The sequence below is a fragment of the Perca fluviatilis genome, chromosome 16 (assembly GCF_010015445.1).
Source record: "Perca fluviatilis chromosome 16, GENO_Pfluv_1.0, whole genome shotgun sequence".
Classification (NCBI taxonomy): domain Eukaryota; kingdom Metazoa; phylum Chordata; class Actinopteri; order Perciformes; family Percidae; genus Perca; species Perca fluviatilis.
The window spans coordinates 622,080-635,986 of record NC_053127.1 but is presented as its reverse complement, the minus strand read 5'-3'; the positions used below and the strand labels follow the sequence as shown (position 1 = coordinate 635,986).

Below are 13,907 nucleotides of genomic sequence, written 5' to 3'. Positions count from 1 at the left end.
TTTTGTGTGGCTGGGCACCTTTAATGGACAAATCCGGCACTAAATGACCCTAGGGATTAATAACACATGATTAGCGAGTCGACGTTCACTGGGACATGTTTTCATGCTAATACAATGGGACCAGTTTTAGCTCATCTTGGGAAACAGTCATGACCAGTCGAACGATGAACGTCGTGTTTGAGCTATGTTACTGGTTACACGCATTTGTGGTTTGACTGGTCATGACTGTTTTCCCAAGATGGCGCTTGCTTGTATACGTGAACGGGACTGTCTTTATAAACTATCTTTTTACACTTATAAAGTTCTCAATGCTTGGGTTTACATGTAGGGACCCTCATTATGCTACTGTGGAAGTGTGGTGCTATTGTGAGCCTTGTTAGTGGTAGTAAATAGAGATTTCTTTTTACTTTACCCTCTGACCCGACTACTAGCGTTATAAACTAGCAGTTTGCGATTAAACTGGTCCCATTGGATTAGAAAACATGTCGCAGAGAACGGTCAACTCAGTACACGTGTTATTAACCCCTAGGGTCATTTTGTGCTGGATTTGTCCTTTAACTGGCGGTCAGGGGAAATTTCCTGACACTGTTTGTAATATTGTTGTGTCAGGCCAGTGTTCAAGTTTAGTGATTTTTATTTCTGAGAACAGACAAACTGTTCTTGATCATTCACCCTCAAGTCTTGGCAGATAAAACCCTAACAACATTTGCAAGGTTTTCCCAGTGTATTGCAGCCCAGTGGCCCACTGGGAATTATATTTGAAGTATTTTTAAGTTTTTGAAACTACAGTTTCAGCGGCTCGGTTGGAAACGTAGACGTGGTCATATTTTCAAATCTCCAGTTAGCTTTTAGCACTGACTTAATGTATGGCTCCATGAAACCTTTTAGATTGTTTAAATATTAACTTTACGATTCGGTCGGGCTCTTCATTAACTCTCGTGTTGTATCCCCGTCGACCTGCAACTTTTAGTTTTTCTGGGTCAACGTTTTGGTTGTCTTTTTCAACACTTTTGTCACTTTTTCGAAGTTTCTGTCAATATTTTTCTGTGCTTTTTTTTCTTACGTTTTTCAACATTCTATTATCAATTTTTTTTTACATGCTATAAAATTGAATAAAAATGAAAGTAGTGAACTGATCATTTATTTTCCTTGTGAAGAGCGTTGTATGGAACCATCCACGTTATTTTGTTTTAAAATTTGGTTGAAAGAAACCCAAATTTCTGATATAGAAACCTTTTGAAAATGGGTCAGATTAGACCTGAGGATACAGGAGGGTTAATGCGGCCATCAGGCTGTCTGGAAGAATGTGACTATTTTTGACTCTCAAGTCAATTTACTTAAGTATATTTTTTTGTTGCTTTCCTTAATTTCGTTAACTTTTATATTATTATTCTTGCCTCCGTGGTCTTAATTGAGAAAAAAATTAATAAAAATCCCATCTTGGTGTACACTTGCTCACGACTACTCATCTACGTCTACCCTTTACAGGCCCAAAGTGACACTAATAGAAGCTGTGAATTTAAGAGTTTTCCATGGTAACAACTTCAATTGCACAAGGTACAAAATAAAATGTGTACCGGTTTGTTACTCTAGGGAGCCTGGGTCGCCGCCCAGAGGGTGGAGAGTTGGCGGTCAGAGATTGACAAGACTGACCGTACCTTCTGCTAAACTGGTCGGCCAAAGGTCTTTGTTAGAGAGAGCTGCTGTGTGCCCATTATCTTGCTGGCCTCTGTCACGATTTTAGACATCTTTTGTTTTGTACTGTAAAGTCCCCATAATGTGAAATCTAATATAAATAAATCTAGTGTTTGAATGGACTCAAAATCCGTAGAATAAATCCATCAGATTCTTGTCCACATTAAGAGATTTTGGATCTATTGAGGTCATGGGTCAAGTTTTCATCAACTGTTCCCAAGTACCTTAAGGACTCAACCATCTCCACCACTGGGTGGTTGTGGTAGGGAGAGGTTACCAAAACCGTGTTCTTAGTTTTTTTAACATTGAACTTGAGGAAATGGCTGTCACACCACTCCAGAAAATCAGTCACCACTGGCCCATGATCGACCTCTCCGTCCTGAAGCAGACTGGCTATAAACGCGTTGTCTGCAAATTTCAAGAGATGCCTGTTTGTGTGGTGACTCCTACAGTCGTTCTTATACAAAATATACAATAACGGGGATGAGACACACCCTTGGTGAGCCTGTGGATGACAGCTTCTTTTAAGATAAAACATAATTTCCTCTAGTCTCGTATTGCCAGACCTTCCTCCACAGAGCTGCGGAGGAGGGTCTGACTAGTCCACACAGCATTCCTGGATGGGAGGACAATGTGCTCTGGTTTATTGGCATTTCTTTGAACCAATCACAATCATCGTGGGCGGGGCTAAGCTCCGGACGGAGCCACGGTGCCTCTGCTAAATAGTCTCAGGAAGGAACTTGTTTTGGTGGAACATGTGGACGTTCAAAAGTAGTTTTAGTCGTGGAACTTGTATAACAACAAAGTTGTGTTTTAAACATCTCTTAGCACTTCTACGGGAAGAGCGTAACATGGGTCATTCCTTAAAAACAACTATGCACGTTTTAAAGTGGCAGAACACTAAAACAAAGTAAACAAATATACATTTCTGTTCCGGTAAATGGCAATTGGAAGCATTAATGACATAATAATAACCATGTTACACTGGCGCCGTTAAATGCCAGAGCAGGGGGAATGAGAGGGGGAAACACCAGAGCAGGGGGAATGAGAGGGGGAAACACCAGAGCAGGGGGAATGAGAGGGGGAAACACCAGAGCAGGGGAAATGAGAGGAGGAAACAAATGAAGGAAAAGTGCTGCCAAGCGGCAGGTGAGTGTAGGGGGTGGGGCTTCATTCAACAGATTACCTGATAGGTCTACAGGTGAGTGTAGGGGGCGGGGCTTACCTGACAGGTCTACAGATGTGTGCAGGGGGCGGGGCTTACCTGACAGGTCTACAGGTGAGTGCAGGGGGCGGGGCTTACCTGACAGGTTTACTGCTGCTGGACTTCACTCTCTGATTAACAAGAAACACAGCAGCCAGTTCTTCTCCAGGTGAGCTCGTTACCTGTTCAATGTTCAATCCATACGTAACTGAATTACTGAGATTTTAACTCCAGCTCAAGGTAAACTTTATTATCTGTTAGGATAATTATTTATCAAAGAGTGGACAGAAATCACTGAAGTTTCTCTCAAAGTTCGTTTTGACTTAGTGTTACAGCAGCCAGTGAGTCCAGAGATAATGACTGGTGTTCTGGTCTTCTTATAACAATCAGGGAGTTTGTTACTAAGGAGATCCTGTCTAATTATCTCTGGTCAGTCATCTCCTCCACATCTTACATAACAAAACCTGTATGAAGGCAGCAAAAAGTTCAGAAAAAATTACCAAAATAAAATGTTTGCAACATCAACTTAATAGTTTAAACAATGTGTCATATAGTAACTCACAATACAAACAAAGTCTACAGCGAAGCTTTACTGAAAAACTCATTAGAGTCTGAATGAAATGCTCATAGAATAAGTCTCACATCAACCTGAACCGGTTTAGATACCATCTCAACCAATAAACTCAGATGAATTAGACCAAAATATGTTGTTTATTTTATCTTTGGTTTGCAACACAAAGTAATCATCTCATTGCTGTCTGATAAAAGCATTGTCATGAATTAAAGGGGTGGTTCAGAGTTTTGGACATAGGACCTCATTTCCAAGTTAGCCAGTGTGTTATTTATCAGTGGAGACAGTTTCAACACTTTTCATCCAGTACTTCCAGGGTAGTTTTATTTCTAACATTATTCTATCAACAGACATTTACATCGATAGTCTGGCGTTATAATTTATTTGCCTCGGGTGTACTGTGGAGTGGGTCAGACTGTTTTTAATGGCAGGCTAGCAGATACTGTTGACATGCGCTAGCCTAGCACCAGCTAACTCTGCAGCTGGAAGGACTGGATGAAAAGTGTTGAAAACAATCTCCACTGATAAATAACACACTGGCTAACTTGGAAATGAGGTCCTATGTCCAAAATTCTGAACCACCCCTTTAAAGGTTTCAGGCCTAGTATTAGTAGAGCAGACATAAGCACTATTCATCCTATTTGTTACCTGATATGGGAACATATCACATTACATATTATCGTTTATGACAAAAATGTACCTCAGTGTATTAAAATCATTGCTGAGCCTAACTCTACATGCACAACTCGTGTCTTTCTCTTATCTGTGTGTGTGTGTGTGTGTGTGTGTGTGTGTGTGTGTGTGTGTGTGTGTCTGTGTGTGTGTGTGTGTGTGTGTGTGTGTGTGTGTGTGTGTGTGTGTGTGTGTGTGTGTGTGTGTGTGTGTGTGTGTGTGTGTGTGTGTGTGTGTGTATTCTCTGGGAAGCAGAGAAGAAGGGAAAGAGAAGAAATCATTACTGATATCGACCACAGAGACATATTGTTTATAAGATTGTAAATCATTGTATTGAACTCAATTCTTCCTCTTGTTTTTCGGTAAGGACATAATAATAAATATATCAGCTCCTCTTTGTTCTCCCTGTAGATGACCTGCAGGTTTGGGCATGCGTTGTCCCGTTCAATGATTTACAACAAGCCTTTAATTTCCCAGCGGTTCCCAATCTCCAGTCTGGAGCTGTCACCAACCTTCCCAAATCTCTCCATGTTTTAACTTCTTTTCTTTTTTTATTGCGGCAGCTAAATTTAGTACATCATCAGGGTGTAAGACAGACCGTCAGTCAGGAAATGCATTTTGTCTTTAATATGTTTTCATATATTAATAGCAAGTTGATTTAAAGGCTTTTATTTAGTAATGTCATAGTGAGTCAGCAGTTCTCTGACTCTAAAACACGCTAGTAATGATTATCTGTATTCATAACGTATTTATTAGTCATTAGTCATTTTAATCCTGATAAAAGCTGATCACAGTTCAGCAGGTTTTCTCTCTGACTCTGAAAAATGTCTAATGATTATCAGCTGATGGATTGATGATAGTCATTAATCATTTTCATCCTGATAAAAGCTGAGCCCAGATCAGACCCAGAGTCAGTTTGTGCAGAGACCCACGGAGCAGACAGGTGAGTCAGGTGTTCCTGTCAACCGTGTACTTTTTTTGTCATGTTTGCCGATGTTTTAGACAATTTTTTCTGTGATTCTTTTTTAATGGTTTTGTTGTTGTTTTTCCAACATTTTTCTCACTTTTTTCAATGTTCTTTAAAAAAAAACAATTCTAATACTATGAATTAAGCACCAAATACAAATTCAATGAAAGTAGTGAACTTGTGAAGAGTAACGGTTGAATGGAAGCATCCACGTCATAGGGTTAAACCATTCAGATGTTTTCAGATGAATCTATTGTTGAATGAAGGGATTTAGTTGACAATAGATTAAAGATACAAGTATGGGAAAGGCAGTAGTAGTAGAAGTAGTAGTAATAGTATATAGCTGTTAAACATAGTAATATACAGTATGTATTTTTAACATACTGGTATCAGATCAGTACTCGGTATCTGCATCCGAACATCCCTCGTCCACCGTGAGGCAACTTTTTGTTTTTTCTGGGTAAAAATTTAAAAAGAAAACTTTTTTTCAACATTTTGGTTGTTCTTTTTCAACACTTTTGTCGCTTTACGTGGTGTGTTTGCCAGTTTTTCCGACGTTTCTGAAGCTGTTTTTTCAACTTTCTTTTTATAATAAATTTTTTCAAATGCAATAAAATTTAATAAAACACCCAAATTCAATGAAAGTAGTGATCTGATCTGATGTATGTACAATTGACATTGTAACTTGTGAAGAGTGTCGTATGGAACCATCCACATTATTTGTTTTGACAATTTTGTTGAACGAAATCCAAATTTCTAGATAGATGTATTGTAGATGTAGATGTATTGATTAGTAGATATAGTGATTGGTAGTTGTAGTGATTGGTAGATGTATTGGTTGGTAGTTGTATTGATTAGTAGATGTATTGTAGATGTAGTTGTATTGATTGGTAGATGTGTTGTAGATGTAGTTGTATTGATTGGTAGTTGTATTGATTGGTAGTTGTGTTGATTGGTAGTTGTGTTGATTGGTAGATGTGTTGTAGATGTAGTTGTATTGATTGATAGATGTGTTGATTGGTAGTTGTGTTGATTGGTAGATGTGTTGTAGATGTAGTTGTATTGATTGGTAGATGTGTTGATTGGTAGTTGTATTGATTGGTAGATGTATTGATTGGTAGATGTGTTGTAGATGTAGTTGTATTGATTGGTAGATGTATTGATTGGTAGATGTGTTGTAGATGTAGTTGTATTGATTGGTAGTTGTATTGATTGTTTTTTTTTTTTTTTTTGTTTTTTTTTTTGTTGTGTTTTGTTTTTTGTTTTTTTTTTTTTTTTTTTTTTTTTTTTTTTTGTTTTTTTTGTGGTGTTTGTTTTTTTTGTTGTTTTGTGTTTTTTGTGTTTTTTTTTTTTTTTTTTTTTTTTTTTTGTTTTTTTTTTTTTTTTTTTTTTTTTTTTTTTTTTTTGTTTTTTTTTTTTGTTGTTGTTTTGTTTGTGTTTTTTGTTTTTTTTTGTTGTTTTTTTTTTTTTTTTTTTTTTTTTTTTTGTGTTTTTTTTTTTTTGTTGTTGTTTTTTTTTTGTGTTTTTTTTTTTTTTTTTTTTTTTTTTTTTTGTTTTTTTTTTTGGTTGTTTTTTTTTTTGGTTGGTTTTTTTTTTTGTTTTTTTTTTTTTTTTTTTGTGTTTTTTTTTTTTTAATTGTTTTGTGGTTGTGGGTGTGTTGTTGTGTGTTTGTTCTGTCAGAATGAAGCTCCGTCTCTCGTCTCTGGAGCTTCTCCTGGCCGTCGTGTCGACTCTTCTCCTTGCCTGCTGTATCGGACTCAGCGTAGTTTCATGGCTCAGCCTGAAGCCTGAAGGTAATCAGATTACTGATGTACTCATCACACATGAACAGCTGTTTCCTGGGTGAAAGTCTTGTGTTTTCTCCTTAACTTCTTCAGGACATGAACACCTGTTTCCTGGGTGAAAGTCTTGTGTTTTCTCCTTAACTTCTTCAGGACATGAACACCTGTTTCCTGGGTGAAAGTCTTGTGTTTTCTCCTTAACTTCTTCAGGACATGAACACCTGTTTCCTGGGTGAAAGTCTTGTGTTTTCTCCTTAACTTCTTCAGGACATGAACACCTGTTTCCTGGGTGAAAGTCTTGTGTTTTCTCCTTAACTTCTTCAGGACATGAACACCTGTTTCCTGGGTGAAAGTCTTGTGTTTTCTCCTTAACTTCTTCAGGACATGAACACCTGTTTCCTGGGTGAAAGTCTTGTGTTTTCTCCTTAAAGGTCCCATGACATGGGGCTCTTTGGATGGTTTATAGACCTTAGTGGTCCCCTAATACTGTATCTGAAGTCTCTTTTATATAGGTCTTAGTGGTCCCCTAATACTGTATCTGAAGTCTCTTTTATATAGACCTTAGTGGTCCCCTAATACTGTATCTGAAGTCTCTTTTATATAGACCTTAGTGGTCCCCTAATACTGTATCTGAAGTCTCTTTTATATAGACCTTAGTGGTCCTCTAATACTGTATCTGAAGTCTTTTATATAGACCTTAGTGGTCCCCTAATACTGTATCTGAAGTCTCTTTTTTATAGACCTTAGTGGTCCCCTAATACTGTATCTGAAGTCTTTTATATAGACCTTAGTGGTCCCCTAATACTGTATCTGAAGTCTCTTTTATATAGACCTTAGTGGTCCCCTAATACTGTATCTGAAGTCTCTTTTATATAGACCTTAGTGGTCCCCTAATACTGTATCTGAAGTCTCTTTTATATAGACCTTAGTGGTCCCCTAATACTGTATCTGAAGTCTCTTTCCCGAAATTCAGCCTTGATGCAGAATTACAGCCTCTAGAGCCAGTCCCACAATGAGCTTTCCTTAGGATGTGCCATTTCTGTGTCTGTAGCTATTGAGGAGGAGAGAGGGTGGGGGTGTGGTCTTGACCAACTGCCACTTTCCTCATTTGAAAGCCATGATGTCTCTCTCTCATGGGTGAGCCAAATTCTCTGGGCGGGCAAAGCAGAGAAAGGGGAGGTAACCTTGCTTATGACCTCATAAGGAGAAGATTCCTGATTGGTCCATCTGAGCTTTCATTTTCTCAAAGGCAGAGCAGGATACGCAGGGCTCGGTTTACACCTTTCACCATTTCTAGCCACTGGGGGATCATAGGCAGGCTAGGGGAACTCATATTAATGTTAAAAAACCTCATAAAGTGAAATCTTCATGCCATTGGACCTTTAACTTTTTCAGGACATGAACACCAGTTTCCTCGGCTTTCAGCCACTGAACATCTGACCAGATGTATTAGAAATATAATCTCTATTGACTCAACTGAAGACCAATCAGGTGGCCATTTAGTTAATGTGGTTCCTTTTAAGCATTATTATTTCTGTGGTCTTTTATTCTGGTGAACTTTTCATCTTCTGTATCTGTATCTTTTCTCTATTGTGTTTATAGTTTTGTATCTTATTTTATGTATTTTTTTTAAAATGTGTCACGAAAAACCTCCCAAATGTTGAGTTTTGGTTTTGTGTGCCGAGGTGCCATTAAGCCAGGCGTGCTGAGCGGCCGCATGGTGATCACACACGGAGCAGTTTACTCCGACGAGCTGAAAAACTCCGGCAGTCCGCAGTTTAAATCTCTTGCCTTTGACGTCCAAAACCTGGTAAGACTCCAAGCTTTTATTGTGAAATATTTGTTAGCTTTAACATCCGATGTCAGCTTTTATTGTGAAATAACAGTTAGCTTTAACATCCGATGTGAGCTTTTCTTGTGAAATAACAGTTAGCTTTAACATCCGATGTGAGCTTTTCTTGTGAAATAACAGTTAGCTTTAACATCCGATGTGAGCTTTTCTTGTGAAATAACAGTTAGCTTTAACATCCGATGTGAGCTTTTCTTGTGAAATAACAGTTAGCTTTAACATCCGATGTGAGCTTTTCTTGTGAAATAACAGTTAGCTTTAACATCCGATGTGAGCTTTTGTGGAAATAACAGTTAGCTTTAACATCCAATGTGAGCTTTTGTGGAAATAACAGTTAGCTTTAACATCCGATGTGAGCTTTTCTTGTGAAATAACAGTTAGCTTTAACATCCAATGTGAGCTTTTGTGGAAATAACAGTTAGCTTTAACATCCAATGTGAGCTTTTGTGGAAATAACAGTTAGCTTTAACATCCGATGTGAGCTTTTCTTGTGAAATAACAGTTAGCTTTAACATCCGATGTGAGCTTTTCTTGTGAAATAACAGTTAGCTTTAACATCCAATGTGAGCTTTTGTGGAAATAACAGTTAGCTTTAACATCCAATGTGAGCTTTTGTGGAAATAACAGTTAGCTTTAACATCCAATGTGACCTTTTGTGGAAATAACAGTTAGCTTTAACATCCGATGTGACCTTTTGTGGAAATAACAGTTAGCTTTAACATCCGATGTGACCTTTTGTGGAAATAACAGTTAGCTTTAACATCCAATGTGACCTTTTGTGGAAATAACAGTTAGCTTTAACATCCGATGTGAGCTTTTCTTGTGAAATAACAGTTAGCTTTAACATCCGATGTGAGCTTTTCTTGTGAAATAACAGTTAGCTTTAACATCCAATGTGAGCTTTTGTGGAAATAACAGTTAGCTTTAACATCCGATGTGAGCTTTTCTTGTGAAATAACAGTTAGCTTTAACATCCGATGTGAGCTTTTATTGTGAAATATTGTTAGCTTTAACATCCTTTAGTGGGGTGCAAATGTTACACCAAAACAAGTTTCTTCCGCCACAGTGCTGTGGAGGAAGGTCTGGACATGCAAGACTAATCTACAGGTGTCATGTTCCTCTGATCTGATTGGTCGACAGGTGTCGGAGGCGTTCGGTCTCAGCGAGCTCCGACTGGACTTCCAATCCTGCCGGATTTTACACTTCAGGTAAATATCATCATTCATCACATGGTCACTGATCAACGATCTGCACAGCCAATCAGAATCGGAGGATGAGTTTACAGTGCTCAGGGTAAAGATGTGTTACCTTTCTGAGTTTATCTTAATTTGCTTCTGCCTGATTGGTCGATCAGTAAAAGATGAAACACGTTGATTACCTGGAATATGATCTGATGTTTGAGTGTTTGTTGATGTGTGTGTCTGCAGTCGGGGCAGCGTGGTCGTGATCTTTGACATCTGGTTCAGTCAGCTGATCGAGGTACAGGAGGCAGAGCATCAGCTATGGGCGGGGCTTCAGGAGGCCGGGAACACGGGACTGGTGATCGACAGAAACAGCATCCACATCACAGGTATGTAATATATTAATATATATATATATATATATATATATATGTAGATACACAGAGATAGAAACAGAAACAGCCTCTACATCACCTTAAGTAGTCCTTACTTAGCTGCTAGCGTGGCACGCCCTCATACTCTGCTTCTGTCTGGCTAGTAGTCCTTACCTAGGTACTGTCAGGGCACGCCCTCATACTCTGCTTCTGTCTGGCTAGTAGTCCTTACCTAGGTACTGTTAGGGCACGCCCTCATACTCTGCTTCTGTCTGGCTAGTAGTCCTTACCTAGGTACTGTCAGGGCTTGCCCTCATACTCTACTTCTGACTGGCTAGTAGTCCTTACCTAGGTACTGTCAGGGCCCTCATACTCTGCTTCTGACTGGCTAGTAGTCCTTACCTAGGTACTGTCAGGCACGCGCCCTCATACTCTGCTTCTGTCTGGCTAGTAGTCCTTACCTAGGTACTGTCAGGGCTTGCCCTCATACTCTACTTCTGACTGGCTAGTAGTCCTTACCTAGGTACTGTCAGGGCCCCTCATACTCTGCTTCTGACTGGCTAGTAGTCCTTACCTAGGTACTGTCAGGGCACGCCCTCATACTCTACTTCTGACTGGCTAGTAGTCCTTACCTAGGTACTGTCAGGGCCCTCATACTCTGCTTCTGACTGGCTAGTAGTCCTTACCTAGGTACTGTCAGGGCACGCCCTCATACTCTGCTTCTGACTGGCTAGTAGTCCTTACCTAGGTACTGTCAGGGCCCTCATACTCTGCTTCTGACTGGCTAGTAGTCCTTACCTAGGTACTGTCAGGGCCCCTCATACTCTGCTTCTGACTGGCTAGTAGTCCTTACCTAGGTACTGTCAGGGCCCTCATACTCTACTTCTGACTGGCTAGTAGTCCTTACCTAGGTACTGTCAGGGCCCTCATACTCTGCTTCTGACTGGCTAGTAGTCCTTACCTAGGTACTGTCAGGGCACGCCCTCATACTCTACTTCTGACTGGCTAGTAGTCCTTACCTAGGTACTGTCAGGGCACACCCCTCATACTCTGCTTCTGACTGGCTAGTAGTCCTTACCTAGGTACTGTCAGGGCCCTCATACTCTGCTTCTGACTGGCTAGTAGTCCTTACCTAGGTACTGTCAGGGCCCTCATACTCTGCTTCTGACTGGCTAGTAGTCCTTACCTAAGTACTGTCACACATGTTCCTGCAGAGAAACCAGACGAGACGACAGCTGCTCCAACAACCATCACACCGACAACCATCACTCCTACAACAGGTGTGTCTCAGAGTCTCTGATCTTTGTGTCTCTGTCTCTGATCTTTGTGTCTCTGATCTTTGTGTCTCAGAGTCTCTGATCTTTGTGTCTCTGATCTTTGTGTCTCTGTCTCTGATCCTTGTGTCTCTGATCTTTGTGTCTCTGTCTCTGATCCTTGTGTCTCTGATCTTTGTGTCTCTGATCTTTGTGTCTCTGTCTCTGATCCTTGTGTCTCTGATCTTTGTGTCTCTGATCTTTGTGTCTCTGTCTCTGATCCTTGTGTCTCTGATCTTTGTGTCGCTGATCTTTGTGTCTCTGTCTCTGATCCTTGTGTCTCTGATCCTTGTGTCTCTGATCTTTGTGTCTCTGATCTTTGTGTCTCTGTCTCTGATCCTTGTGTCTCTGATCTTTGTCTCTGTCTCTGATCTTTGTGTATCTGTCTCTGATCCTTGTGTCTCTGATCTTTGTGTCTCTGTCTCTGATCCTTGTGTCTCTGATCCTTGTGTCTCTGATCTTTGTGTCTCTGATCTTTGTGTCTCTGATCTTTGTGTCTCTGTCTCTGATCCTTGTGTCTCTGTCTCTGATCTTTGTGTCTCTGATCTTTGTGTCTCTGTCTCTGATCTTTGTGTCTCTGTCTCTGATCCTTGTGTCTCTGATCTTTGTGTCTCTGATCTTTGTGTCTCTGTCTCTGATCCTTGTGTCTCTGATCTTTGTGTCTCTGTCTCTGATCCTTGTGTCTCTGATCTTTGTGTCTCTGATCTTTGTGTCTCTGTCTCTGATCCTTGTGTCGCTGATCTTTGTGTCTCTGTCTCTGATCCTTGTGTCTCTGATCTTTGTGTCTCTGTCTCTGATCCTTGTGTCGCTGATCTTTGTGTCTCTGTCTCTGATCCTTGTGTCTCTGATCTTTGTGTCTCTGATCTTTGTGTCTCTGTCTCTGATCCTTGTGTCGCTGATCTTTGTGTCTCTGTCTCTGATCTTTGTGTCTCTGATCTTTGTGTCTCTGTCTCTGATCCTTGTGTCGCTGATCTTTGTGTCTCTGTCTCTGATCCTTGTGTCTCTGATCTTTGTGTCGCTGATCTTTGTGTCTCTGTCTCTGATCCTTGTGTCTCTGATCTTTGTGTCTCTGTCTCTGATCTTTGTGTATCTGTCTCTGATCCTTGTGTCTCTGATCTTTGTGTCTCTGTCTCTGATCCTTGTGTCTCTGATCCTTGTGTCTCTGATCTTTGTGTCTCTGATCTTTGTGTCTCTGTCTCTGATCCTTGTGTCTCTGTCTCTGATCTTTGTGTCTCTGATCTTTGTGTCTCTGTCTCTGATCTTTGTGTCTCTGTCTCTGATCCTTGTGTCTCTGATCTTTGTGTCTCTGATCTTTGTGTCTCTGATCTTTGTGTCTCTGTCTCTGATCTTTGTGTCTCTGTCTCTGATCCTGTGTCTCAGAGTCTCTCTGCGTCCCAGTGAAGTGTCTCTGAAGACGTTTGTCTCTTTCTGTCTTCAGGGACATGTCCTCCTCTTCAGACATCATGTGCCGATGGATCTGTGTGTGTTCGGATCGATCAGCTGTGTGACGGTGTCCCCGACTGTCCCGACGCCTCGGACGAAGGCGCTGCTCGCTGTGGTAACGAACTAACCCAATCTGATTCATATTTAGGGTTCAACATCAGCTTTCCCGATGGCCGGGGAAAGTAAAATGTCACATCATCGTATCAAAAATAATATTCTTACAAGGAACAGTTTAAATTGATTTCAGGCCAGTAGAATTATTTGCTCAATCGGACAAGTGTTAAAAACGTTTACAGGAGGATCAGGATTGATAAAAATTAAAAGGGGATATTATCTGTGAGCAGAATTGAAGAGGAAGTAGACAGATCTCAGCTGTTTCCAGTGACATCATCCCTCTGGTCTCCATAGCGACGGCGTGTGACAGACAGTTCGTGCTGAGCGGTCCGAGCGGTTTCTTCAGTACATCAGACATCTCGGAGACGTACAACAGCAGCAGCTTCTGTCGCTGGATCCTCAGGTACACAGGTGCATTCTGGGAGGGGAGCAGAGGCTTTAGGTGGGTGTTTCTCTCTGACCGTAGAACACAGGTGTCAAACTCAAGGCCCGTGGGCCAAATCCGGCCCACTGCAGATTTACATCCGGCCCGTATATCAATTTGGGTTCACAATAAATTTTGTCCCGCCCAAAAACACAGGAAAGTGTTTTTTAAACTGTAATTACTTGACATTCAAAGAAGACATATGGCAGATTTTCCAACTCTGAGACTCATAAATTACCCCAGAAGCAAAGAGAGAGTTTTCATATTCAGGCTGTGAAACAGGCCGTTGTTAAAAATGTAATCATTGTTTTTGCTTGAT

General features: G+C 40.4%; 1 protein-coding gene across 1 annotated transcript in view; it reads left to right on the top strand.

Annotated features, from left to right (window-relative positions):
- Positions 1 to 3,047: 3,047 nt before the first annotated feature.
- tmprss15 (transmembrane serine protease 15) overlaps positions 3,048 to 13,907 on the top strand; it is a 41,906-nt gene continuing 31,046 nt past the window's right edge. Inside the window, exons 1-9 of the mRNA XM_039777843.1 lie at positions 3,048 to 3,068; positions 5,031 to 5,085; positions 6,790 to 6,902; positions 8,576 to 8,700; positions 9,880 to 9,947; positions 10,167 to 10,309; positions 11,509 to 11,574; positions 13,046 to 13,165; positions 13,459 to 13,567. Of these exons, the coding sequence (XP_039633777.1) occupies positions 6,791 to 6,902; positions 8,576 to 8,700; positions 9,880 to 9,947; positions 10,167 to 10,309; positions 11,509 to 11,574; positions 13,046 to 13,165; positions 13,459 to 13,567 (743 nt within the window). The 5' untranslated portion in view covers positions 3,048 to 3,068; positions 5,031 to 5,085; position 6,790. The remainder of the gene's footprint in view (positions 3,069 to 5,030; positions 5,086 to 6,789; positions 6,903 to 8,575; positions 8,701 to 9,879; positions 9,948 to 10,166; positions 10,310 to 11,508; positions 11,575 to 13,045; positions 13,166 to 13,458; positions 13,568 to 13,907) is intronic.